This window comes from Oryctolagus cuniculus, chromosome 2 (genome assembly GCF_964237555.1).
Source record: "Oryctolagus cuniculus chromosome 2, mOryCun1.1, whole genome shotgun sequence".
Lineage (NCBI taxonomy): Eukaryota > Metazoa > Chordata > Mammalia > Lagomorpha > Leporidae > Oryctolagus > Oryctolagus cuniculus.
The window spans coordinates 122,406,015-122,433,901 of NC_091433.1; the positions used below are offsets into that span (position 1 = coordinate 122,406,015).

At 43.7% G+C, this 27,887-nt stretch overlaps 2 protein-coding genes across 8 annotated transcripts in view; one reads left to right on the top strand and one right to left on the bottom strand.

The window, feature by feature from the left end:
- Positions 1 to 27,887, bottom strand: part of CTNNA2 (catenin alpha 2) — a 1,267,385-nt gene that overhangs the window by 372,972 nt on the left and 866,526 nt on the right. The window contains exon 1 of one of the 7 annotated variants that reach the window (XM_070069687.1): positions 10,364 to 10,903. The exons of 5 other annotated variants lie outside the window; for them this stretch is intronic. In XM_070069687.1, the coding sequence (XP_069925788.1) occupies positions 10,364 to 10,903 (540 nt within the window). Of the gene's footprint in view, positions 1 to 10,363; positions 10,904 to 27,887 lie in introns of those variants that run through there. One more of the 7 variants, XM_070069688.1, reaches the window with a different exon arrangement.
- LRRTM1 (leucine rich repeat transmembrane neuronal 1) lies at positions 11,293 to 13,230 on the top strand. The gene has a single exon (XM_017340461.3). It carries the CDS (start codon positions 11,293 to 11,295, stop codon positions 12,862 to 12,864), a length of 1,572 nt encoding a protein of 523 aa, XP_017195950.2. The 3' UTR covers positions 12,865 to 13,230.

Below are 27,887 nucleotides of genomic sequence, written 5' to 3' on the forward strand. Positions count from 1 at the left end.
TATCCTTTTTTTCCAGCTATTCATGCTGTGAAGCAACCTGTTTTACTGCTTAAACCTGTGTTTGTTCTGTTTCAATTGTGCAGAAAGAAACAGTTCTGGCACCTTTAAAAATCAAAGATCTATCACTCAACAGGAGAACATAGCAAACCTAGGAAAGGGAATTCTAAGGAATAGCAAAAAGCTACAGTGCTTCTAAAACCTTATTGGGTTTATGAATCACCTGGGGATCTTGTAAAAATGTAGATTCTGATTCAATATGTCTTGAGCGGAGTCTGAAATTCTGCATTTCTAACAAGCTGTGGGTGATGCCTATGCCTCTGGTTCTTGGTGTTTATAGGTGAGGGCTTGAGAAATAAGCATTTCATATTTGCAGTTATAGTGACATTGTCACTATGGCTGTATTGAATCTGTAAAAATGACTATAAGTTCTGTCCTGCTTATTAAGGATGGAGCCTGTTTCTCCACTCTGTGAGTCAAGCTGACCATGGGGCTAGCCTTGGTCAACAGACAACAGCAATTTGCCAGATGGTGAGACTTGAAAAGTGCGCGTACCCTGGGACTTCTCTCTTCCTGCTCTTAGAAGCCTGTAATCACCACACAATTGCACCCAAGGTAGCCTGCCACAGGGGGAGATGCCACATGGAAGACATGTGAGATGCCTCAGCCTATGGCGTCAGGCAGGCAGGCCCCAGCCTCCAGCCTGCCAACTGCCATCCCAGTGAGTGAAGCCATCCAGGATCTCAGCTAATTCCCCAGCTGATGGTCAACACCTGAGCAATCAAAGCAGGTCAGAATTCTGGCCATACAGAAGATGCCCTCCACTAACATATACTTGTTAAAGTTAATGTTGTTTCCATAACCACAATTGGGAAGTTTTTGTTGTTACTGTTCATTATTTTACTTGGCTTCTAAAGCAGGAACAGTTAAGAGTTTAAGCACATGCTGATTTAGTTATTTTTCTTACTTGTCTTCAATGTATATGGTATAAGTGGGGGTCACTGTTGTGGTACAGTGAGTAAAACATCCTATACCAGCACTGGTTTGAGTCCAGGTTGCTGCACTTCCAATCTAGCTCTCTGTTGATGGCTTGGGAAAGGCAGCAGGGGATGGCCCAAGTGTTTGGGCCTCTGAAACTCAAATGGGAGACCTGGAAGAAGTGCCTGCTCCTGACTTCAGTTTGGCCCAACCTTGGTCATTGTAGCCATCAGGGGAGTGAACCAGTAGATGGAAGATAACTCGTTCTCGTTCTCTTTCTTTTTCTCTTTCTCTTTCTCTCTTTCTCTTTCTCTCTCTCTCTCTCTCTCTTTCTTTCTCTCTGTAACTCTAACTTACAAATGAATAAATAAAACATTAAAAAAGAAAATATATAGTATAATTATGCTACTATATGATAAAACTGACAGAAGTAGTTATTGTCATAACATTTGAACTATTTCTATTTTTGTAATAAATTTATTTTCCCCTTGTTTTACTATGTTGAATACATTTTTTAAAAGAACATACTGTTTTAAACACCATTTTGCTTATTTACTTGAAAGGGAGAGAAAGAGTGAGAGCGTCAAACAAAGAGAGATTTTTCCATCCCCAAATGCCTGGGCTGGGCCAGGCCGAAGCCAGGAGACTGAGACTAGAACCCAGTTCCAAAGAGACATGTTAATTATTCTGAGAAACATTTGCCTCTGTGTTGACTACTTCTGCTTAGAAGCTAAAATGCTTGTCTAAGTCACACAGCTTGTAAATTGCAGAATATTTTTCTCCCCAATATAGTCATAAATTTCAAATATTATTTTTATTGAGTTATTGATATCTGAGAATCTTCTGGTAAAATAAATATGTAGTATTATTTCTTTCTAAAGGATATATTCTGTTCATCATTTTGTTTCATGTTTAAGAAGATAATGTAAGGCCTAATAATCTTACAGATATTAGTGGCCAATTAAACACCTTTTTTGGGAAGGCTACACTTCAGCCAGTCATTGACATAGAGCCCTCAGACACACAGCAGTGCGCTAGATGCTTCCTTTGTCAGTATACGCATTGTTAGGGATCCTTGTCCATTGCTGGTCATCCTTGACCATTTGGGTATCCTCTCAAAACCTCTCAGTCATACTTTTTCTTTGTCAATCCATATTAATGCTGGTCCCACAGCCATGCCTATATATATTAAAGGCTGCTTTTTATGGACTGGGGCAATGTTTCTGAAATATATTAAACTGTTCCTCCTGTTGAAGTGATCTACCTCTTCTACCCTCTTCTATTCTTCCTCATTGAGAATCATCACATTTGAAAAAGGCTCTCCAGTATCACTTCTTACAAATGGAACAGGGTTTTAAATAGCATTTGAATGTCTTTAATCACACCACACAGGATATAGGTAATGGGGACCCTGCCATTCTCTAACACCCAGCTGGTATCCACATTACCTTATTGGACTACAAAGGGTTTTAGATTGTGCATCAGCCACATTCGAACCTTCCTCTCTGGGGATGTGCATCGACTGTCACAACTGTGACTCCTGAGTACATTCCAGAATCTCCATGATCTGGATGTCCAGCTGTCACACCCGTGCAGACCTTCAGTTGCTAACTCTTTGCTCCCAATATTAGAGTTCCCTTTCACATCTTACTCTTCTTTGCCTCCCTTCCACCCTACAGCAAGCCATTCTATTGAAAGCACCTTAAATTATTTCTTAGAAAAAGTGCCATTCAAATGATTGCCAACCTTGATGCAGAACTACTGCTGATGTGTCTTGAACACTTCTTTTTTAAAAAAATTATTTATTTATTTTGAAAGTCAGAATTACAGAGAGAAAGAGGGAGGGACAGATAGAGATCTTCCATCTGCTGTTTCACACCATAGATGGCTGCAACAGCCAGGCTGAAGCCAGGGGCCAGGAATTTCTTCTGGGTCTTCCATGTGGGTGGCAGGGGCCCAAACACTTGAGCCACCTTCATTTGCTTTTTCCAGGCCATTAGCAGGGAGCTGGATCATAAATGGAGCCACCAGGACCCAAACCACCATCCATATAGGAAACCGGTATCACAGGCAGCACCTTTACCCGCCAAGCTACAATGCCGGCCCCATGTCTTAAACATTTCTAATGTGAATATATCGAGCCCCAGACAATATCTCACAGAACGGCTCACTTTACAAACCATATACCAGGTTGCAAGTCTTCACATTCTGGCTCTAAACTAACGTTCTGGTCTCACTTCTCTTCATGCCCCTCTACTTCTTTCCCATGCTCCAGGCACCCAATGCATTTCAGAAGAACTCATAGTTTGTCCACACACTTTGTCTACTAACTGGAGTATCTTCCTCCATCTGGCCAACTCCTCTTTTGCTCACAACTCCTCTGCCTGGCTCTGCTCAAACAGCAGAAGACCTCTATTCAACTTCAGCCCTAGCTTACAACTCTGCCACAGCATGGGTGCTGTTGCTTTGTTACTCTTCACCTCCACGCCACATCCAAGACTACTGAGGGCGGGGGCCATTTTTTTAATCCAAGTCTACATCTCATCAGCTAAACCTCCAACTGACTTAAAGATAACTAACCAAAACAACAACATCAACTAAAAGTGTATGCTAAAACAATTAAAAGATGGTCTCAAGGTGCTTATGGGAAATTAAAAAATGGTCCCTGAGAATGGGACACAGTTTGGGTAAAAAGATAAAGGAATCAAACTGATCAGGGTAATTTACCACAGAAGACTCACTGCTTATGGATGATAGGGGATATCTGACACCAGAGAGACCTACAGAAGGAGGGCTCATATAAATGGCATTAATCTGTGTGCCTTCAACTCCAAAAATTTGTATCTTTCTGTGTTAATATGGTGTGCTTATATGTCATTGAAATATAGAAGCTTTTTATATTTATTTCAGATTTCATAGGCTATTGATTAGGCAAACATTCAACCAGCTACAAAACTCAATTCAACAAGAATCTCTATGAACCCATACCTTTGCAGACCTCGCTAAGAGGAGGCATGTTTACCAGTGCTATGTGACAATTCCTATGCTTTCTCTATATATGGTCTGCTATATCTGATCATCTTCTACCTTTGGAGGTAGATATTAGAGGATCTGAAAAGCAGGAAAATAATAGTTATGTCTTAGCAACTTTCATTTTATTATGACAATATCAGCAACATCTGGAAAATTCTACAAAACAAGATAATTAAGTGTCAAAGTAGACCGCAGACAGGAGTTACTGCAGAATTAATTTGGTTCTGTTATTTGTGAGTAGGATGAGGAAGCTATATTTGCTAATGCAAAGTACTTCAAAAGTACTTGTCTAGTTAGCCCTATAATTTCTGGAGACCTGACATAAATAAATAAACAAATTAATAGTTCTTTCATCAATGTTTTGCTATAGTGCTTAAAAAATTGAAACTTAGAAACTCTTCCTGGTATGGAGATAGCCAATTAAAATCAAGTCCAACTATGAACCGCAATTAAATATGTGAGTGTATTTCCAAAACTGTCCTGACACATTGGTTTAGTGTTAATAGATATTCCAAATATGAAGATGCTTCAAAGAGTTTATGGAAAATGGTATTAAAAGAGAAATTTCTTTGGGGACAAAAAAATTGAAATCCATGTAGAGTTATTTCATAATATGCATTTTCCATGAACTTTGTGAAGACTCTTTGTAAGTCAGTGTAACCACAAAAAAACAAGATTTCTTATGATGGAGATAAATAGAATATTGTGAGTCACAAAGAACAAAACAGAATACCGTGTACTTTACTAACATATTGGAATACTCCTACCTTCACAGAACATTTAAATAACCCTGGATTAAACCATTTTCAGGCGTTAACACCTTTGTGGAAACACTATGGCTTGCCATACTAAATAACACACAGAAATTTAAATGCTCATGTACAACCAGAGGAAACTTGCAGGCACCATAGCCTAATGGTCGTTCTGAAGTGGGAGCTGCCTACCCAGGATGCAGTGAGGAAATGGATGAGGAGAAAAGATGGCGGTTCCACAGCATGAAGAACAGACTATGGCAGAGATTTCAGTGAGATAAGATGAAAGTTTCACGCCAGATGAAGGAGAGGAATCAAACTGGTGTTTTCACTTTGGAGTAGTGGGGTTTCTCAAGGAAAAGAGAAGGCAGCAAAAGGATGACTGGGTTTGAAACATGTACAGGCTTTCAAGAAAATGATCTGGCATTGTATTTTGAAAGACTTTGTTCTTTTTAAATGCCATTTATTTACTTGAGAGAGAAGGAGACAGAAAGAGAGGAAGAAGGAAGAAAGGAAGATGAAAGAAAGAAAAAGGAAAAATAAAGAAAAGACAAAAGGAAGAAAAGTCTTATGCCAGATGTCAGATCATCATCTCCTAGTATAATACAGAGAGATGCCAGCCAAAAGTAAAGCTAGCACCTATGAGGACTCTACACCTGGTGTACTGATTGCAAATCAAATTTTATTAAGATCGCTGCTAAGTGCTAGGAGCTTTAATAGATGCAGACCTTGCATTCTATGTACTTAAAATCTAATAGGAGAGAGAAGACATGATTCAGAACATCACCTTTTTTTAAGCTCAACTCTGCTATCAAAAGTGGGCATTTACTTGACATTTTCATCCCTTTAGTTGTTCATTTATAAAACTAGAGAACCACTGATTGCTGAGCACCATTTTTGAAGTATAGAAGTACAAGCATACTTTCAAAGTTTGCTGAAAATAGAATTATAAGTTTTCTTTGATGAAAAAAATTGAAATCCATGCACATGAGGGTTTTTCTAAAAGTTCACAGAAAATGCATACTTGTGAAAAAATACTCATGGATTTCAGCATTTTTTGTACCAAAATAAGCTTATCTTTAATTCCATGTTTTTCTTGAACTTTTGGAAGTACCTTCACATTTCAGGTTAGAATTTGGGAATACTGCCACAGAATGCTTCTAAAAATTTAATGAATTACCTAGGACTCAAGGTTAAATGCAGATTTGAGTTGGTGGATTCTGCATTTCTAAGGACCTTTGAGGTTGCTAGTCCCAGTCATAAGACTCTAAAATACAGCCTGATTTAATTCACCCAAGCTACCATTAAGATAGCTATTCTGAGCTGCATTTCACTGACAAAGGGGTGACTTGTGTAGGGTCACAGGGACAAAGGTAGCATCCCAACTGAGATTTTTTTCTCACTTCTCATCTCCCAAATACATACTGTCCCTCTCAGTTCTACAATACTATACTTAGAAATTATAAGATTGGTAAAGTGCAAATGAGCTCAGAAAAAATGAGGGATCGCTTCCTACTGGGAAGGGGGCTGGGGGTTCTTTAAGAAGTCACAGAGAAGATGTGGCATGGACCTGGAAGGACTGTTAGAATGAAATAAGCAAAGATGAAGAGGGCAGAAAACAATGGTTAAGCCTAGTAAGCTGTGATCAGAGCCCGCCAGTAGAGAAAATCTGTGGAGAAGGACCCACAGTGATGGGACAGGCTCTGGACCTTGCATCTCTGGTTTATTTCCAGCCATTACTCACATTGTTCACTGGGTATGGCATGAACTTTCATACTGCTCTCCATTATACAGCCTTGTTTTAAGAGGAGCATACAGTTTGATGAGACGAGTGGTCTCTCGGGTCTGATTTCTTTCTCTTCAGCTATCTCCTGGGAGCAGTCTCCAGTCTTCACCCATAGACTCCACACGCGTGTCTCCAGGCCCTCTGTAAAATGCCAGCTTTATGGTATGTGCCCACGGAAACAACAGAGTGAATTCTCTCCTTTTAAGATTGTGACTCCCACCCTCCCCCAATTCCTCCAAACGTTTCCTTTTAAAGAAAAGCCATGGTTCACTGCTACTGAAAATTAAAGAAAACAGCATAAAGATCAAGGTCCAAGCTGGTGCTGGTGATGACAGAACATTAAAATCACTGCTCAAATTTCTCTTTCCTTGAACATTGACAAAGACTACTAATAGAAAGCCAGTCCCCAGAATGCAGGTTCAATTCAGACTTTTTGTACTTGCCCCTCTTCATCCATGAACTATTTTCACCAAAATGAACAAATCACAGGTGGCAGTCAGTTGTGAGAAAACAGGCGAGGTAATGACATAGCATGTGACACCCCTCCCTACCCCAATGCTTATCACAACACAAAGCACCAAGGAAAAGGAGGAGGGCTTCTTAGATCAAAGTTAATTTAATTTACGAAGTTGAAGAGAGAAGGAATTAATCAACACTCCCTCCACCAAACTATACTTCTGGCCTTTCTCACTACACCAAGCTTGCTCCCTGAGCTTGCCTCTTTGATCTTCCCTTGGTTCCAGATTGTGTTTTGGTAATTAGAGCCATACCTTGTATGCCCCAGAATTCCTTCCTCCTTGCTGAATCTTCATTTTCATGATTCTTTTCCTTTCTGATGCCAGGTTTGAGGTCCATTCTCAGTTCCCAATTGCATGTTGGCATGACAGCTTGGGATAGTATTCTTGACACCCACCTGCTAGAACTACTGCTATTGTGGTTCAGCAAGAACCAAGCTCAAGCTCTGTCCCCATCCAAACACAGGAAATGTCAAGGATGCTTTCAAAGCATGTAAAGTATCTCTCATCAGATATCCAATACTGAATAAGGAAACATGTGCGAGCAGAAATCCATGGTGCGCCCAGAAGAAGAGATGGATCTGGTATACATCATAGTCACATTGCAACCTGGTCAATCAGATATTCTTTGACGATAGGTAAAGACACAGGAGAGAAGAAACAGAAGGAAAGAGAAAACTTCAGGTGAGTTTTGTCCCTTTTTTTCCCTTTTTTGGTGTGTTGGACAGTTAGAAGCATGAAATTAAAACTCGTGAAAAACAGCCATATAATCTTGCCGTGGTGACTCAAAAGTTGTCGTTTCTCAACTGAACTTTGCTGAAACACTTGATTCGTGTTGTTCTTCTTTAACCTAATTTGCATTGATTTAATCAGTGCTGGTATGCTTTAAATACATAATAAATTGAGATTCTGCAACTTAGATGACTTAGAATAGCTAAATTTCAATAAAGCTCATTTCAATCTGTTAATGTATACGGTTCTGCCAAGGGGTTTAAAACTGTAGAAAAGATGTAACTTGTCGTATTAGAGGTGGGAAAGGCTTACTTAACGATATCATATAGATGAAATGATTCACAGGATAATAATGTAAAAAGCAATACTATATATATATATATATATATATATATATTTCTTAATTACAGCCTAGAAGCATCATTTCAGTTTTGAGTAGCATACTTAGAAGAAAACTCACATACAAATGCAGTGAATTTAATGTGATTCTCTTTCTTCCTTGCCAACACTCAACTCTTTGCTGCCTCTCTTACCAGCTCTACAAATCAAGTGACATCCAAAGTAGGACCTCTTTTTGCCTGCCCATTTGGCAGCCTCTGTCGCCACTTTGCCAAGCCGCCTGCCTTAGGAGGATTTTCTTCTTAGCAGCCATGGGGATTGGGTGGCTTGTACTCCCTGTACTTGCTGAATGGCTGGCCACTGTGCACCCCTGCCTATGTCTGCCTTTCTCTCCACTCCCCTCCCCAGCCCCAACCCTTTGGAGTTTGTGGCTCCATCAGCTCCTCTGCTGTCCATGATAACTGTCTTGGCAAGAAGCAAAACCACCTGATGGTGAAGTTGTTTGTCATTAAAGTGTTCTGCAGCACATCAGGGGTGCCAGGGCAAAATCTGTTAGTAACCCAGTGCACAGTCAGGCAGGAGGCCACAGTGAAGGAGGGGTGATCATCGAGAATGGCAAAGGATGGGTGTCACTTCGCAGAGGCAACAACGAAGGCACCATCTCTGTCAGTCTCAAGCTACATGTACAACCTTGGATAAACCCCTGATGTCTCTCGGCCTCGGTTTTGTCATTTGCAAAATCGAGTGGGTTGATTTTCTAATGTCTCTTCTAACTCCTAAGACAGCATGTGATGTCTAGGCCATTTCAGATTTGTGTTCATTCCAATTAAATGATGCATCTCAGAGATGAATGACCAGGGCAAAGCTCAGATGAATACAAAATGGAATGATTCATGCCTCTGTTCACATGACTTTTCCTGAAAAGTACCTCAAGTCTGCAGACTTTGATTCCCCTGGTCCGTCTCTTCAGTTTGCATTTTAAAAGCCACCCCAGTTCCTTAACCAGGCCATCCAACTTGGGAGCCCTGGTAATCTATCCTGTTCCTATCAAGGTGAGGACCCCAGCAGATAAAGCCCATTTCCTTTGCATTTCTTCTGGGAAGAAATGAAAGGAATTCAAAGGGAGGAGCTGGAGCTGCACATCTGCCCCTCTCCCACCACCTCCTTGGGCATCCTGGTCCGGAGAGGAGGCTCGCCCACATTCCTTTCCAGCAGGCTTATTCAGCCATCTTTGAGCATATTTATTATTTATTTATTTATTAGCAGATGGCCAACAGGTCCCTGACATGAGCAAGGCAGATGCCCTCTGGACTAGCTAGAACTACAGGGAGAGCTCACCGCCAGGACTTCCATCCGCCAGCAACTGAAAAGAAAGCACCAGGCAAAGGCTTCTCTTCCCACTTAGAGCAACACAAGGCTGAATTAGGGGTGTGTGCTCAGCCAGGGGCAGGCCTCCTAATGGTTTATGCGACCTCCTCGCTGCACATTCTCTAGCACACTCTTCTGGAGTGGGACAGACTGCAGGGCCTGGTAATGACTCTGAACAACACATGCCAGGGTTAACCCTCCCCACGTTAGGCAACAGAATCCTGATTAATCCTCGCTCTGCACCATGGATACCTAGGGAGAAGCTCCGGCAAGCCTCCCTGTACACAGACACACGTTTCTGCCACACTGGATCTCACACCACCAGGACTGGGATGGCTTCCCAAAATGGGGGTGGAACTGGAGAGCATCTCCCCCTCCCCACCCACCACCAAAAAGGGCTGGCTGACCGCAGAACTCCAGGGCTCACAAGGGGGGGAGTGGGGTGGGGGGAATCACTGCCAAGCCCCAAATCACTGCCTTCCTCTGTCTCCTCTGGAATCGCCCTCTAAAGCAAAGGACCAAATGTTGATTTCTCTACAGACTCCCACGTATTTCTTAAGGCACAGACAGCTTTAAAGGGGGGTGGGGTGGGGTGGGAAATACGTATCCCCAAAAGGGAAGGGGGAGAGCGTGAAATATTTCAGTTTCCCACTTGGAAATATCTTGTCAGTAATGATGCTTACCCCTCTCTTCACTCCCTCCTCCCGTTGTTTTTTTTTTTCTTTTGAAATATAGACAAAAAAGCTGCAAGTGTTTTCCATTTCATCAAAGAACATATATTACTTTAGTGGTTCGGTAAAATGTTGGTTTTATGCCCACCCCTTTTCAATCTGCCCATGTCTGAGGTGCTCGGGGAGACGCACAATCGCGAGCAGCTTACGACACTCAGTGAGCAGTAGGTGCCTGTGCAGGCTCGCGCCGCACACTGCCTGGCGGAGGAAGGAGCCGGGCGCCGCTCGCCGCTCCCTGCGCCGCCGCCGCCGCCGCCGCCGCCGCCGCCCGCAAAGCATGAGCGAGCCCGTTCTCCGCAGCTGCCCGGGGCGCGAATGGCCGGCGGTCTCAGCGGAGTGAAAGGTGGCGCCGGTCACTGGTCCTTTCCAATGACGGACATTAACCAGACTGTCAAATCCCGGGGAGTCGCGAGCCCCGACTTTGGAGGTTTTCTCCCCCACCGCGTCACAGTCCGAACTGCGGAGGGAAAGGACGGCGGCAGGAAGGCGCAGCCCGGGCTCCAGCACGTAGTTGGGAAACTTGCGGGTCCTGGAAGTCGCCTCCCCGCCTCGCCGGCCGCCCTTGCAGCCCGGAGCCGAGCAGCAAAGTGAGACATTGTGCGCCTGCCAGATCCGCCGGCCGCGGACCGGGGCTGCCTCGGAAGCACAGAGGGGTCTTCTGTCGCCCTGCATATAATTAGCCCGCACACAAAGGGAGCAGCTGAATGGAGGTTGTCACTCTCTGGAAAAGGGTGGGTAAGACACTTTTTAATTAAATTCTTTCCCGAAGATTTTTTTTTTCCTCCCTTTTCTTTGCTGCAGCATCTAACATGGACCAAATCCCCATCTCTTTGATCTTTCTGTGGCTGTGAACTTTCCATGCTGCCAGCTTTCTGCATGCGTAGAGGTGAACGTGAGGTTTTGGGGAGGGGGGTTCCTTCTTTATTTCCATACATTTATTTGATTTTTGCCCTTTTCTCCCCCTCCCCCGCTCCCCCTCCCTCGGAATAAAATACGATGTAGATTTCTGACCGAGCGCTTCCAATGGACAGTCTCCAGTCTCTCTGGAAAGATTCTCGCTAATGGATTTCCTGCTGCTCGGTCTCTGTCTATACTGGCTGCTGAGGAGGCCCTCGGGGGTGGTCTTGTGTCTGCTGGGGGCCTGCTTTCAGATGCTGCCCGCCGCCCCCAGCGGGTGCCCGCAGCTGTGCCGTTGCGAGGGGCGGCTGCTGTACTGCGAGGCGCTCAACCTCACCGAGGCGCCCCACAACCTGTCCGGCCTGCTGGGCTTGTCCCTGCGCTACAACAGCCTCTCGGAGCTGCGCGCCGGCCAGTTCACGGGGTTAATGCAGCTCACGTGGCTCTATCTGGATCACAATCACATCTGCTCGGTGCAGGGGGACGCCTTTCAGAAACTGCGCCGAGTTAAGGAACTCACGCTGAGTTCCAACCAGATCACCCAGCTGGCCAACACCACCTTCCGGCCCATGCCCAACCTGCGCAGCGTGGACCTCTCCTACAACAAGCTGCAGGCGCTCGCGCCCGACCTCTTCCACGGGCTGCGGAAGCTGACCACGCTGCACATGCGGTCCAACGCCATCCAGTTCGTGCCCGTGCGCATCTTCCAGGACTGCCGCAGCCTCAAGTTTCTCGACATCGGATACAATCAGCTCAAGAGCCTGGCGCGCAACTCTTTCGCCGGCTTGTTTAAGCTCACCGAGCTGCACCTGGAGCACAACGATTTGGTCAAGGTGAACTTCGCCCACTTCCCGCGCCTCATCTCCCTGCACTCGCTCTGCCTGAGGCGGAACAAGGTGGCCATTGTCGTCAGCTCGCTGGACTGGGTCTGGAACCTGGAGAAAATGGACCTGTCGGGCAACGAGATCGAGTACATGGAACCCCATGTGTTCGAGACCGTGCCGCACCTGCAGTCCCTGCAGCTGGACTCCAACCGCCTCACCTACGTCGAGCCCCGCATCCTCAACTCCTGGAAGTCGCTGACTAGCATCACCCTGGCCGGGAATCTGTGGGACTGCGGGCGCAACGTGTGCGCCCTGGCCTCGTGGCTCAGCAACTTCCAGGGGCGTTATGATGGCAACTTGCAGTGCGCCAGCCCGGAGTACGCACAGGGCGAGGACGTCCTGGATGCCGTCTACGCCTTCCACTTGTGCGAGGAGGGGGCAGAGCCCACCAGCGGCCACCTGCTGTCGGCGGTCACCAACCGCAGCGACCTGGGGCCCCCTGGCAGCCCAGCTACCACGCTGGCTGATGGCGAGGAAGGGCAGCGCGATGGCACGCCTGAGCCGGCCACCGTGGCTCTCCCAGGAGCCGGCGAGCACGCCGAGAACGCAGTACAGATCCACAAGGTGGTCACCGGCACCATGGCCCTCATCTTCTCCTTCCTTATCGTGGTCCTGGTGCTCTACGTGTCCTGGAAGTGTTTCCCAGCCAGCCTCAGGCAGCTCAGACAGTGCTTTGTCACGCAGCGCAGGAAGCAAAAGCAGAAACAGACCATGCATCAGATGGCTGCCATGTCTGCCCAGGAATACTACGTTGATTACAAACCGAACCACATTGAGGGAGCCCTGGTGATCATCAACGAGTACGGCTCCTGTACCTGCCACCAGCAGCCCGCCAGGGAATGCGAGGTGTGATCATCCCAGTGGCTGCCAACCCACGCGCTACCAAATACGCCTGGGCGCCGCGCGGGCCGGCGGGCACCGGGCTGGGGTCTCCTTGTCTGCGCTCTGATTTGCTCCTTGACTGAAACTGTGAGGGGATCTCTCCCAGAGACTTGACATTTTAGCTTTATTGTGTCTTAAAAACAAAAACGAAATAAAACACAACAAAAACCCCATCCCACAACCTTCAGGACAGTCTATCTTAAATTTCATATGAGAACTCCTTCCTCCCTTTGAAGATCTGTCCATATTCAGGAATCTGAGAGTGTAAAAAGGTACCAATCATTGATTTTTTTTTGTAAACTAAAATGTTTAAAATAAAATAGCATTTACAGTTTTTACAGACTGGTGTAACCTAAATGAATTGCTACCTGTGTTACAAGAGAAGCAACAGTTAATTTCCTTGGGGTGGGGGGTGGAGTGGGGAGTGAGGGATGGAGGTTGTCCAGTGACCAAGGAAAATTTTCAGAAATCCAGGGGCAAAGTAGATTCAGTTTGAAATTTCAAGAAGGGCAAATGAAGCTGATCAGTGTAATGATTTAGGTTAATTTGCCCCCCTACCCCATGAGTAAGTACTGAAAGAAAGAAAAAAAACCAGTAAGATGCTTTAGGTGGTGGGGGAGGGAAGTGCAATCTAAGCACTTTGAGGGAAGGGAAGGTGGAACTGAGGACTAACTGGGCAAGTTGCTCAGCCTTTATGGCAGAGATCATTGCAAATGGCTTTTTAAAAGGCAGTGCCAGGCCGTTTTTCCTAGGAACAAGAACCATTTCTGCTCTTAATGTAACCATCTTTCAAATCAACTCACAAATCTCACCTCCCAATGCCACTTGTTCATATAATTGCCCTATGCCTGTGTTTCGCCAGGCTTAGCCTTTTGGCTAATCACACCCTCGGGTATTAAAGAGAGCCCCTTAGTTCCTGCTCTCCTGGGTCTGGTTGAGGGGAAGGAGGAGGACCCCTAATGTTCTGTGCTGAAAGCTGCATTTCTGGGAGCTCACTGTTACCACTGCAGCAAACTTAGGCTCCCAGGCACACTCCTAGTCACTATAGGGAAAGGGGAAAGTCCTCCAGCCTCAGGAAGAATGCCTACGCGGTAGGGGCTTGTAGCAAGGGACTTTAGGGACAGACAGGATACAGCCGCGATGGGGATAGAGTGGGGAGGGAGAAGAGCATCCGTGAGCCTGTGTTTGCACATTACTGGGATGGGAATAATTTGAGAACCCAGGACTGAAAAGCTGCCTCTTCTCAGATTGCCCCTTTGTGTAATGCTTGCTTCTCCCTGTGGGTTTTTTTTTTTTTTAATTTAAACTTTTTTCTGTGTCAGGATTAATGACTGTCCCTTTTTACCCCTCAGAGATTTTCAGGTTTGTCATTTAGAGTTCAGCATTTTTTTTAATTGAGCTAAATTGAGAAGTGGGGGTAGTGGCAGTTGGTGGGTGCGGGAACGGTGTGTGCATTGGAGGGAGGGGTCTTCCACCAGCTAACAATTTAAGCAAATGTGTGATTGAAATAAACTGTCATGGATGGCAGATGGTGAAACTGAACCAATGTTGCCTACGTCCAGAAGTCTTTCTCTCACTCCTCTAACTGATACTAAAGACTGGCATCTCTCTTTCCTTTTTTATTTCTCTCTTTTAAGAGCAAAGTCAAAATAGCATAAAGAGGGATGCGGACACACACACACACACACACACCCTAGCATCCCTCCCAAACTGCAAATGCCTCCAACCTAAAGAGGCAAAATCAGCTTTTTGAAATGCAGACGGGCATCACCAGGTTTACTTAAACTAAGGATTGGTGGTAGGTTCCTCTTCCATCTATGGGGAAACCAATGTGTCTGGAAAATATGCTTTTAAAAGGCTCTTTCATGAGAAGCAGTTCCCAAATGTCTTTAAGATGCTTAGGCTCAGGAGAGAGGGTATTACACACACACACATACACACACACACACACATACACACACCACACCCAGCTTATTCCTAACCAGGAAACTTCATCTTTTGTTTATAATTAAAACATGGCATTGTGACATAGACTATATGCAAATAATACCCATGGAGACACAAGTGATTTGTTTGATGACTTTGAGGAGGGGGTTTGAGATTTGGTCAAAGCATTTGGGGTTGCCATTCTACACAAAATAGCACTTAAAGGACAGGCATTGCAGGGACAAGGTTTTCTCCAGGATATCTCATGTCTATCATTGAACTCGACTAAAGAAAACTCCTCCAGAAGGCAACATACCTCTTCTTTGGGGAAAAAAAAATAAATCTCCCAAGTTGTGGCAATTGAAGGGAGGCTCTGTGGATTTTGTTAACTTAGCTTCCTCATAGAAAGACTACAGGAATCCAGTGCTAGAACCTGCTCTAGCCTGGTGCATTAAAGGGCCAGGTCAGTGTGCTCACAGAGAAAGCTTCCAGAAGCAAAGGCTTTGTGGCAAAGGTTAGAACCACAGAAATATGGATATTGGAAATTGTAGTTTAAATTCCTATCCCCAAGACTTTTTTTTTTCCTTCATTCTTCTTCTTCCAATACGTCAAGGAGAAAAAGAGAGAATTACTCAGCATTGTTTAACACAACTCTCTCCCACCCATGACTAAACATCATGTCTTTGGAAGATCTGAAGTTCATGTAAATCTAATGAATAATCATTGAAGAGAGGAATTGAAATCAGGTAACATAACAGCACATGGTGGCCACGGAAAGCTGTGTTCTTAACTCTGTGTATGTTCCTATGTTTCTGCATCGTGTGTCTCTGAAGGCAAGAAAATAGGTTTTCTACACAAACAGGAAAATGCTCACATGATTTCACAGCTCCTATGCCTCTTCTCCTGCTTTGGAGAATGACAGGGGAGGAGGCAGGAGTGAATAAAGGAAAGTGGTAGTTTTAACTCAGGTTTTCTGACACTTGAAATCTTTTCTTTTTTAGATTAATTGTTAAGCTTCAATAAACTTGCTCTGACCCTTCTAAGCAAACTCTACTGAGCATTAAGAAGGAAACCAGAATTGTAAAGTTTTTTTTTTTTTTTTTTTGTTCTTCCCACAGAGGTTGCTAATTTCATTATCCTGGCTAAGGGAAAAGAATTTCAGGTCCCACCCTGGGCATTGTGATGGATTAACCCTGCATTTGCAGTATCTCCCCAGCTGATTAAAATTCAGCAATAATCTTGACGGTTTGTTTTGTTTGTTTGCATATTTATACAAAAAAAGAAGTCTTTTCAAATGACACGTGACACACTCTCACACTAGGTTTAGCCCCCATGGTTTTCTAAATTAAGCCAGAGGAAGCATAGTTTTAGCCCCCAGAGGAAGCAAGTTAAAGGAAACCTATCTTTTGGTTGTACTGGGAGAAAACTGCAGCCCCCACCACTCAGAGTTGGGCCTTGAGAGTTGGGACCACCTGTCCCCCAACACACCGGGTGCTCCCCAGACTGCAAAGTTACCATCAGAGAAGTGAGGTTACTCCAGTAATGGCAAGTGATTTATCTCAAGTCAGTTTTTATATTCTCTCCAGCTCTTCAAAGCAGAAGAGCACCTTACCTACAGGACAGCAGACATGTGGTATGACTTAGCATCAACAACACATTTATGAGCGTGTGAAGAATTAAGAGGGGGTAAACTCACTTGTTATTCCTCTTAAGCTTCCCAGGCAATTGCAATGGCAGTATTAGGGGCCACCCATGTTTCTGGGATGTACATTCTGTTTGGCATGTCCAAGTGCAAAGAGGCACCAGTGGATCACAGAATCTGGTAAAATGAAAGCCATCAGATACTCTCTTACAGAGAGAATTACTGAAGGACCAGAATTTATATCTGTTAAGAATCAATTGCATAATGTTTCAGGGTAGTCAAAGTAAACATCAACTATCTTCTCTGGATGAGTGGTTATGTTAGTTGATTTGGTTTGATGGTATGTCAAATAGCAGGAATTTAGCTACAATACAAGTATATTTTGAGAGAAGTTTATGGACACACACACGCACACCTATCTTATCTATCTCCATATACATATATATCAACCACAAACACACACATACATATATAGCCATACATACATACATACATACATACCTAGCCATACATATAAACATAAACACCTCCCCACACACACACACACTCACAATACATAACTGCACTCCAGCACGAATTATCCTTATTTTTTCTTCTACGATAAAACTTTTTACTTGGGAAAAGATCTAATAGAATCCATCAGAATTAAGGTAATAAAGGACGGATAGGTCAATAGTTACTTCAGGTATTCTTCTAAGTTGGTACATGCTTTGCAGCCTAGGGATACTTAGTTCCTCATGCTGTGACAAAGTGTATACCTGCTGGTTAGTGGTAGGAGCCAGCAAATGGCAATGCGATCCCTTGAGAGTTATTTTCTACCTTATGGTTAAGAAACATATTGTACGTTTTAAAAATGCTCTCTTATGCTTTCTCCCCACCCGCACCCTGCTGGGATCCAGAAGGCAAAATTCTTACATTCCTAGCCTTCCTCAATTGAACACAATTTTCTGAAGGCCTTTGGGTTTTTGCCCAAAGTGAGGAGTTTGGCTATTGCATCTTTCAGGTTCAGATAGAGATGTCAATGAGCTGGAGAATGAATTTACTGAGCAGTTACTTGGCATGGATGTCTATAACTTTACATGAGGAACCTGAAGTTTAGAGAGGATAAGTGCTTTGTGCAAAGTCACCCAGCTGATGAGTGGAAGCACTTGTATCTGACTTGGTGGCCTCTTCACTATATCTTCTACCCCTATACCCAGTAAAGCACCTAGGGTTAGACAGGACACAGGTGACATACTCAATACATTCTTGTTGAATGCCATGGGGTGCAAGGCTCCAATCTAAAGCTTTTGATCATGGCTTTGTTTGCTATGGTCAGTGGTCACTAGGTAATGCAGAACTCTGCCAGTGGAGGCAACTTCCACATGTGTCCAGGAGAAGAAATGACCAGTAAACATCTAGTCTAACTGCTTATCAGAGGATTGAGAACTCAGAGAGAATAAAGTATGGGTATCCATGTATAATTGTCAAGTTTTTTCTGCATTTCTTTCTTGGTGATTACATGGACTGTGTGGCTATGACAGTGTTTCTCAACCAGAGGTAAATTTTTTACCCAATGAATGTTTAGCAATGTCTAGAGGCAGTTTTGCAAGGTTGAGGGAGAGTGCTACTGGTACTAAGTATGCAAATACCATGGATACTGCTAGACATCCTGGAATTCACAGTACATCTCCCACTTCAAAAAATTATGTGACTGAAGATGTCAAGAGTCCTGAGATTGAGAAACCCCAGTCTACAGCGTAATGCAATGGTGCCTTCTAAGCCAATATATCATCCTCCAGCTTTGCATGGTTCAGTCTTTCTAACTTTTGGCTTACCTAGATGTGTTCCTTTTTAATTTTCTTTTTTCCTGCCCAGGAACTGGAAGTCTAAATTAAACACCCTCAGGTTGGTTGCTAATCGGCAAAAGGACCTGTAGTTAGCATATGCTTCTCAAAGAACATATGGCAAGACATAAATTAACTAGGACAAAACTAGTTAGAACCCTCAATTGACCCACTTTTTCTTTAGCAATATTTCATGTAGGAAATATATTTTTTAAAAAATCAACTTAACACTGGTGATTTAATTAATAATATGGAAAATGTGAACCTTGATATTCCTTCCATGAGGTGTTCTGGGATCTGAATAGATAGCACTTGCCTGTGCTTTCTCCTTCCCCACCAACACTGGAAGGCCTCTGAGGTGGGAATCTACTTCCATTTAATAAATTAACATACCTAGTCCAATGAGTAGAGAGACGTATATCCATCAGCAAAATTGCCTCAGACCTTTGAGAGAGGAGGGGCTACAAACTGTAGTGCATTTGGGATCAGGCAATATTGATGACTGAACTCCATGGACATGAGGGAACTAGAGAATTCACTTAAAATAGTGTAGTTCACATTAGGCAGGTCCTGGTGAATAAGAACACTCTGTGGGGCAGATGACATGTGTGCTCCGGAAGGGACAGGGTCTAGAAGTCAGGAGTCATGGTCTTGAGACCTAGTGCTCTAACTCCCATGCCTTGGGAACACCTGGAATCACCACACTGCAATGGACACTGTCTCTTGATTTTTAGAAAGATCTATCTCTAAGAACCTTCCATTTTAGGTCTCTATTTTATCATTTTTCCCCAAGAAAAAAACATGAAACAAAAGTGGTATTCAAGCTAGTGTCACTTAACCAGAAAATTCAAATTCCCCTGAATTTTCATTGTGATTCATCAGGCTTGTCTGCCTATGAATGAAAAAAGGTAGATCAAAAACCAGTAAGAGACAGGGGCTTCAGAGAAGGAGGTGGAGATACTAGTGGAGATGCTAGAAAACAGACAGGGAAGCTCAGGCATGTGTGAGTGGGAAAACAGGGCTTGTAGGATGTGTAGGAAGAGATGACAAAACTCCTAGAGGGGACACACTCGCCCACATATGAGGCCCAAGACATGGAGATGGGTTATGAAGTTGAACCACTAACAAAAAGCTGGGAAATGCTACTGGAGTGGGTGGGGGGACTACAAAGAAGTACAGAAAATATTTTTGTTCAGAACTTCTAAAATAATACACTGTATTGTGAGTAAATGGCCATGATTGATTTCAAGGGACTGACAGTTCTCTAGAAAACGATAGGGATTGGGAAGGAAGAGAGGGAGAGGGAGAGGGAGACAGAAAGGTGAGGTGAGGGAGATGGGAGGGGAAGAAAAAGAGACGAAAAAGGGAAAAACAGAAGAGAGTTTCAGGATTTGTGGTTTATGTTACTTAAGTTGTCATAAGTAACTGTAATACACTGATTCTTCAATCCTTCTCTCTCATTGCTTTCTTTATTCTAGGCTACTCACTTGACTATTTTTTTTTCTTCTTGGTGTAATACTACAGAGTCATTTTCCTATCCCCTGCCCTGCTTCAAAAGAAAAAAATATAATTTGTTTTGTTGCTGCATCCTCATTTTCTTCTGTTGAACTGGGAGAGTGCTTCTCAATCCTGGCTGAATACTGGAATCACTTGGGCACTTCACTAAATACTCTTGCCTGGATCCCATCTCAAGAGACTCCGATTTAATTGGTCTGGGGTGTGGCCATGGTGAGGAAATTTATTATAGCCTCCCAGGTGATTCCGAAGTTCAGCCAAGGTTGAGAAGCACTCAGCCCGGAGGGTCACAGGAATCCCAGCACCTGTAGCTCAGCAGTCTACAAGACCTGCAAATGTGACTGCAGCTCTTTAAAAATACATGGTCAGTTGGTGCCTGGCTGGGGTGAAGCTGAGCGAAGAGCACCCCCATGTCTGACTCCACCTGGTGGCAGTGATAAGAAAAAGATGTTCCAGCCCAAGTGTGCTCTGAATCTCTTTCTGAGCATCCCATACTAAACAAATAGGTAAGCCAGAGAGGCCACCATGATGCCCAGGAGACAGACAGACAGATGTGAACTCTCTGCAGCTACACTTGGAATGGAAAGTCCCCCTTCCACTCAGCCCACTGCCATCAATTCTTCTAGGCATTTTTGTAACTAACTCTTCCAAGAATGTGAAAACCTAATCCTAGTCGGACATTGATGGATGAGTGGTGATAATTTCACCCGGAGATTATTGCAACTTAAACGCGGATGTCGAGGGAAAACAACCTAAATACATCATTCTGATGCTAGAATTTCAGGCACTGAAACTACTGGGTGACATATATTTTGACATGAGATCCTGCCTTGCTCCCCCAAAATGAAACCACACAGGTGAATGCTCATGCATGGGGAATAAAGATCACCTCATTCCACAGCTTTTGGCTCTCTGAGCCAGTGTCTTCTTTAAAAAGGATATATCTCAGGTGGTCAGCATCAGAGTGCCTATGTTCGTTAACAATTCTCGGATAGCAAACTACGTGTGGCAGAGACCTCTCTCTCAGATATCCTGTAGACAGTCTCAAGTAAAAGTGAGAAACTCCACAGCATTTGAGAGCTGGCTTAGTCTGCCATAGAAAGGTCTGGAAAAGCCAAGTCACACACAGCTAACAGAACAATGCCACGATCTGTCCTCGGCTGGCCAAGGCAATCCTGTCATTTGTTTCTCAGCTGCAGAACAGCCACACAGCCTGTGATTCTGTGTTGCTTCTCTTCTCCATAGTGGTTACATTTGCAGTGAAATCTGTATTTCCCTATAACTTTATTCCTTTTTTTTAAATTATTCTAAAAATAATGGTCCTTTTGGGAATTCAATCGCCTTCCTTTGGGAATTCAATCTCATTCCTTTGCTTGCTGTCCAGGTCACTTTTCTATGAGATTCTCCTATTGATCCTCTTTTTGCACACTATTTCAAAAATCATAGAGGTACAAAATGATAAAACTGTGGGGAAGAAGAGGAGAAAGTGCACTGTAACTGAAATGTAACTAAAGATAACATATCATTCAGAACTTTTAAGTTCCAATTATATTGTTCAACACACCCCACCAAAGTAGCACAACACTTTTTGTTCAGGGGTTAAGTAAATATTTGTTCAGGGAACATAGAACCACTTAAATTATAAACGATTGCTCCTGTGAAGGTGAGGCATTAGCCAGTGAACTGTGCTGGTTGTTTAGTTCTGACAGAGTCAGTGTGAGAATGTGCCTCCACTTCTCTCCCTGATCCTTTCGTGAAAGATAGCCCCACACCAAAGGAGTGTCTATTATAAATTTTTATTTACATGGGTGCCTACCAACCTGCTGAATTTTTCACACTTTCTTATTTAAACCCTGCAACAATCTTCCTCCTTCCTAGTCCAGAGTCATCATACTATCAACCTAGTTGTACAAGTAGGTAAGCTGAGGTTTAGGGAAGCTCTTGCCCAAGATCACTTAGTGCAGTAGAATGTGTCAAGGCGGACAGAGTGCTTGGGTTGAAATTCTGACTAAGTGATTTTTGCAACTTTTGTAATTTTTCATGGCCTTAGTCCCTTCATGAGTGAAATGGAGATAGGGTTGTCATAAGAATTCAACAAGTTTTATTGAGAATTAAATGAATTATTATTTGTAAAGTGTTTAGAACAGTGACTGGTACACAGCAGGTGCTAGGTAAGTGATTGTTAAAGTTAATTAATTTGAGAGCGAGAGAGAGGCAGAGAGAGAAAGATACAAACACGTACACATACACACACAGAGAGAAAGAGAGAGAGATCTTCCATATACTATTCACTCTCCATATGCCTGCAATAGGCCCTGGTCTATGGTGAAGACGTGGGAACTGAATCCACGTCTCCCATATGGGTGACAGGAATAAATCCCGGGAGCCATCACAGCTCTCCTCCCAGTGTGCACATTAGCGGGAAGCTGGAGTCAGGAGCCACAGCTGGACATGGAAGCTGAGAACCGCAATATGGGACTCAGGTGTCCTAACCGGCATCTTAAACCACTACACTAAATGCTCGCCCTCTCCCTGGCTCCATATTTTTTTTTTTAAATAAAAGATAAACCAAACAAGGTCATGCAGCCAGGAATTGGCTGAGCCTGCACGTAGAAGGCTTATCCTAAAGACAGGTTCTTCTCATTTTCTCATTGGATAGGATGATACCCCAAAACCCGAGCTCTTGAAAATGCTGGGCCGGAAAGACGAGGGCTAAGGAGGCAGAGTGTGCAGTCTTCAGGCATGAAAAGCACACATGGAACCCTTCACTGCCTTCCAACTGGCCCAGGTCTTAGTCCACATGCAACTCATTGATTCGATTCTGCTTCTCAATCGGCTTGGCTTTCCCACTGTGGTCAGGCATCCCTGGTGAATCCACTTCGTCCCTGGAAAGCGCTGGTGCATGTGCATACGCACCTGTGGATACAGGCAAGTTTGGCAATGTTTTTGGCCAGCTACTGGAAGCGTTGATCACATAGGTCTTTGGTGACACAGTAAAACAGATTTCCACATCTGAGCCATTTGCTCTCAATTCCAGAAGGTAGAAAGCCCCTACACGGTGTGCAATTGTTATCCAACTCCCAAACTCTTATTTAATATTGGCAATGTTAAATCATGCTGGCCCCAGGGACTCTAAGCATACATCTTCCGCTGTAACAGATTTGTTGGTGTTTATTTAAAGAAGCTTTTTCTTTGTGTACTAACAGCCACTGTTTGATGCTGTTCAAGCAAATGTAACAAAGGAAGAAGTACACATCTGAGGCTGACCCTCTCTTCTGGGAGATGAGGGTGAAACACGGGAAAAAAAAATCTCTGTTCTACTTTTGCCACTAATTCACTCCTGCCAATTGACAAGTCAATTCTAGCTGTCCAGGCCTTTCTTTCTTATATCTATAGTGGGAAATTCTGATATTCCTTCCAGTTCTTTGAACTGGTAGGCAGACAATGGAGTTAAAGAGAAGGAAAGCAAGGAATTACTAACACATTCTCCTGTGCTGCCACTTTTCAACAGGCAGAGTTGTGAATTCATCCAACTTCCCCCAGGGGAAGGCTTGAGTGTCCTTAGAGACCGACTCAACCCTACAAGCACAAACTATGCTTGGCCAGAACATTCTATTTCACACCAAGGGAATTTTCCAACTAGATGCTCCAAGTGGAGTCTGTCTTCCAAGACACACACCCTGGTCCTTGTGATTCACTCACAGAGTGATCAAAGCATGCTTTAGGGAACAAGATTAGGAATTCTTTGGCTAAAGGGGAGACTCAATACAGCCACTAATGCTGTAGCTATTGGGAAACTGGGAACTACCTTCAGGTTCTTGTTTCATTGTGTCTTTGCTAGCTTGTTGTTTTCTCCTCCCTTTCCTCCCTCTTTCTTTCTTTCTTTTTTGTTTACTCAATTCAGAGTTGTGTGCTCTGTTAGACATTCTCAACAGCAGCAATATTGCATCATGTAAGCAAAAGCTTTCTTGTGTGAGTGAAAACAATATTACTCATTTTAGATGTGAAGCACAGATACACACACAGCTTATCAACAGATACAACACAGCTACTACATACAGCACTGCTTGGTAGGCCCCCATCCCATGTTGGAGTAGCCAGGGTTGAGTGCCCGCTCAGCTTCTAATCCAGATTCCTGCTAATTTACACTCTGGGAGACAGCAGGTAATGGCTTAAGTACTTGGGCCCCTGCCACTCCCGTGGAAGATGTGAATGGAGTTCCTGGCTACTGGCTTCCCCTGGCCCAGCCTTGGCTCTCGTGGGCATTTGGGGAATGAACCAGAGAATGGACAATCTCTCTCTGTCTCTGTCTCTCTCTTTTTCTGTACCTCCCCAGTAACACTTTGTCTTTCAAATAAAAAATAAATTAAAAATTTATATATGTATACATATATAGTAATATATATCACTAAAATTTATGCATTTTATATATATATAACTAAAGTTTAAGAGTGAGGGAATAATTAGGAGGAAAAGTCTCAATGTCTTTTTCATTTTAGCTAGACAATGACTGACATCAAGAAACAGCAGCAGCCAAAAAGAAAAGGATTCTGATAGGTTATGCATGTAGAGAGGGTCAAAGGAGGTCCTGGCACTTTGATATTGAAAACTGGGATTCTGAGACTATTTGGACAGCCACAGTTTCATTTCAGGGACTTGGTCTGACCAGCCCCTCCTGCGCGCAATAGATTCCAGAGTTCTTTATTTGGAGGCTTCATGATGCATTACAGAACTATTAGGAATGGACTTAATAGACAGAGCCCTGGTCCTGCCTCTGCCGTTTAGTAGCTTAGCTAAATCACCACCTCTGTGGACCTCGATTTCCTTATCTATAAAACTCAGAAAGTAATCCCTGCTCAGCCTGTTTGACAAGGATCTAGTAAGGATCAAATGAGATAATGTGAGTGACATCACTTCAAAGGCTGTGAGGTCCCAAGCTAAGATTTAAGGCCCTGGAAGAGGGAGGGGTTGGTGACACAGGCTGTGTGGTTGGCCACCCACACAGTGAGACTTGTAAGGACCACGTGCTACAGACCTCTTGCATGGGGACTTAACTTTCTTCTGGTAGTCACTGCTCTCAGTTAAGTCCCTCGTGAATCCTTCATTGAGCACCTATGCAGCAGGGAGGTGCCTGGGCTGCAGGTGCCTTGATGGGAGGGCTTTCATTTTACTTGACATTTTTCCCTACCATGGAACACAGAGTGTGACTGAAGTGGGCCAAATGGCCTTGGGCAGGTCATTACTTCAGCCCCATGATCCTCCATGTCCATGGCTCTAAAATGGGCATACTCATGCTGTCCTACAGATTTCTTACAAGATTCTGAGACCCCACGTGCCTGAGTCTGCAGAAACACTCGCCAATGGTAAATTCTCAATACATATCACCACTGTCCCCATCCCATCACCATGCGGAGTTACATGTTGTGTTGATAAAGCTAGACTCAAGGGGAACTGGGCATGGAATTAAGAACAAATGGTTGATAGAAGCAGAAACTAAGAAGAGATGTTAAGAGGTTAATGTAAAGAGCACAACCAGTTGTGTAAAAATTATCTCTACTGGGAAGAGAGCAGGAGTAGAGATTACCACAGGAAATAGCAGCATAGAATAATTAGAAAATGGAATGAGGGAAAGACACCACCCACTCTGTTAGACTCAGCTGGAATACTTTAAGAAGGAGGTGACAAAGATCCCCAAAGATCTGCACAACAGACCTTGGGGACTTGCCTCTGGTGACTGCCTTTGTTTTGTTGTCAATACAGTGGTTCTGCCCACGGAGCCAATCCCCACTCATCTTTCTCTAAGCATACCTCTCCTTAGCAGCCCATACCTCCTAGATTTTCTGAGAGCTTCCATAGAAACTTCTAGAGGAAGAGAGGGGCAGACGTTCACCTTAGCTCAATTATAATCACGTATCACCTCAGATCATTGCCATTAAAAGTGCATGCATTTTTCTGAGCCTGTCTCAATAGGCTATCACTGTGGTCCTGCATCTCTAAGCCCAAGAAACAGCGCTCTGAGACTCCACACCCAAGCTGCCCTGAGCTGCAGCAATACTCAGCCATACATTCCGCAGCAAGCGATCTTCGAGGCTCCTTCCCTTTATCTCGGGCCACCAACCCGAAAGAGCTGAGATGAAAACAGATGAGAGGAAGGGAGAGGACCGGTTTTTGTTTTAATGTTCTAGCAGGCTTAGCTTTTCATAGAGGGGAAAAGAAAAGAAGACTCCAGCTCCAAGCTGGTGCTATGCCAGGCCTCCTCCCCTCCCTGCCTGGTCCAAGCACTCCACCGTCTGTGCAGACTGCATAACAGCAATTTCTGGAAACAGGCTGGAGAATCCAGGCCAGTGCAGAGGCTGTGGATCCCGGGTAACTATGTGGTGGGGTTGTAGGGATTTTATTTTTCACCTTAATTCTTTTAACACCTGCCAGCTTTTTGAAGCACATCTGTTATCGACAGCTTCTGTTTGTAAAATGAGACTGAAGGTATCCTCTCCAGAGAAATTCCTGAATCTTCTTTGTAGTTCAATGCTTCCACGAACAGTTTGGCTCACAAAGTACGACTGTGGTAAATATTAAAGAATATTAATAAAAATGAGATAAAACGCCCAGGGATCTTTTTTCCCCTTCCAAATTCTGCTATACTCACTGCTAAAGTTTATCTTGACAGAAAATTTACTTCTCTGATCCACATCATTTCCCAAAGCAATTTTCCAATAGCAAATATAAATTTGTGGTGATCGCTAAGAGGTTTTCAGTCCCTGTGCTAAGGTTGCTGTAAGGTTCCAACCACTTGTCTCACCTTCAGGTAAATGGCCCTCAGTGGGAACACCAACACTGGAGGACCCTGACCCCCAACTAGGGGCAAAGGCCTCAAAATGAGCTTTTGCCAGCATCATCAGCATTGGCTGGAAGACATGATTTGAGTCTCAAAATTGAATCTTGAGCAGGTAATTAAGTCATTAACTAGGAAAACAATTGCCTAAGTCCATGTATCTCTCGTGAATGGAATAAAGCACTAAGTAAATGTAATGCCTTTACATTGGGCTGACCTTTGAGCTGCTTAGCACAAATCACATTTACATAAATCAGAGGTGAGAGTTAAGCACATATCATGAGATGAAATTTGTGCTCATTTCTTTATTGTGTTTGCCTTGTCCTCAGCCTTTTAGGGCTCTAGAGAATGCAAAAATTACTAGACTTTGGAATACAATAGGCCGGGGTAGGATTCCATGCTCCACCATGTGGGACAGGTGATTCAGTCCCAATCAATCTATTATGGCTGAATATTTCCACCCTAAAGCTATTGGGGAGATTAGTATTACAATATATAAACTACTTTTCACACACTAGGCAAATAGTGAATGTTCAATAGTTGTCATTAGTATCATCCATGTCATCAACATCATCATCATCTTTTAGTAACAAGCATGTTTATTATCAGTAATGTATGTTTTGACTTAATACGAGGAACCTCCTTCATATTGCTATGTTCAAATATAGTAGAATTCAGTCTATGGACCTCAGTAGAGGGACTGACATAAAATAATATATGCACTAGCACTTCATATATAGCAGAGTTTACTTTCTGGGTTATATAAACAACACACAGACATTGAAATCATTCCTGTCACTCCCCGCTCCCATGCCCACACCTCCTCTGCTTTTTCTTTTCTTTACTATTTGCTCAAATTTTCATGACACATCATGCAGTTCAAATTTCAGAGGTATCTGTGAAGCCACCTTGCTGATGCATTCAACTTGCTATGTATGGTTCTTTCTCTTAGTACTGGAAGGTTTCAGAAATGTCATTGTCTTTGGCACCCATATTTACCAATCTGGACTGTTCCTGGATAACTCTTTCCTTTGTCTATATTATTAATTTACTTCTCTATCTATCTAATAGACTATGGGCATAGAATAACATATTTATATCAGCTCAATTTAGTCAGTTTCTAGGTACCTTAGATGAAGCAAAGAGAGTAAGATATGGCCCTTTTCTATAAGGGTTTACAGACTAATAGGATGGGTTCACACAACAGGTTACTTCATAAACGTCATTAAAAATTGAACTAAAATAGGGTTGG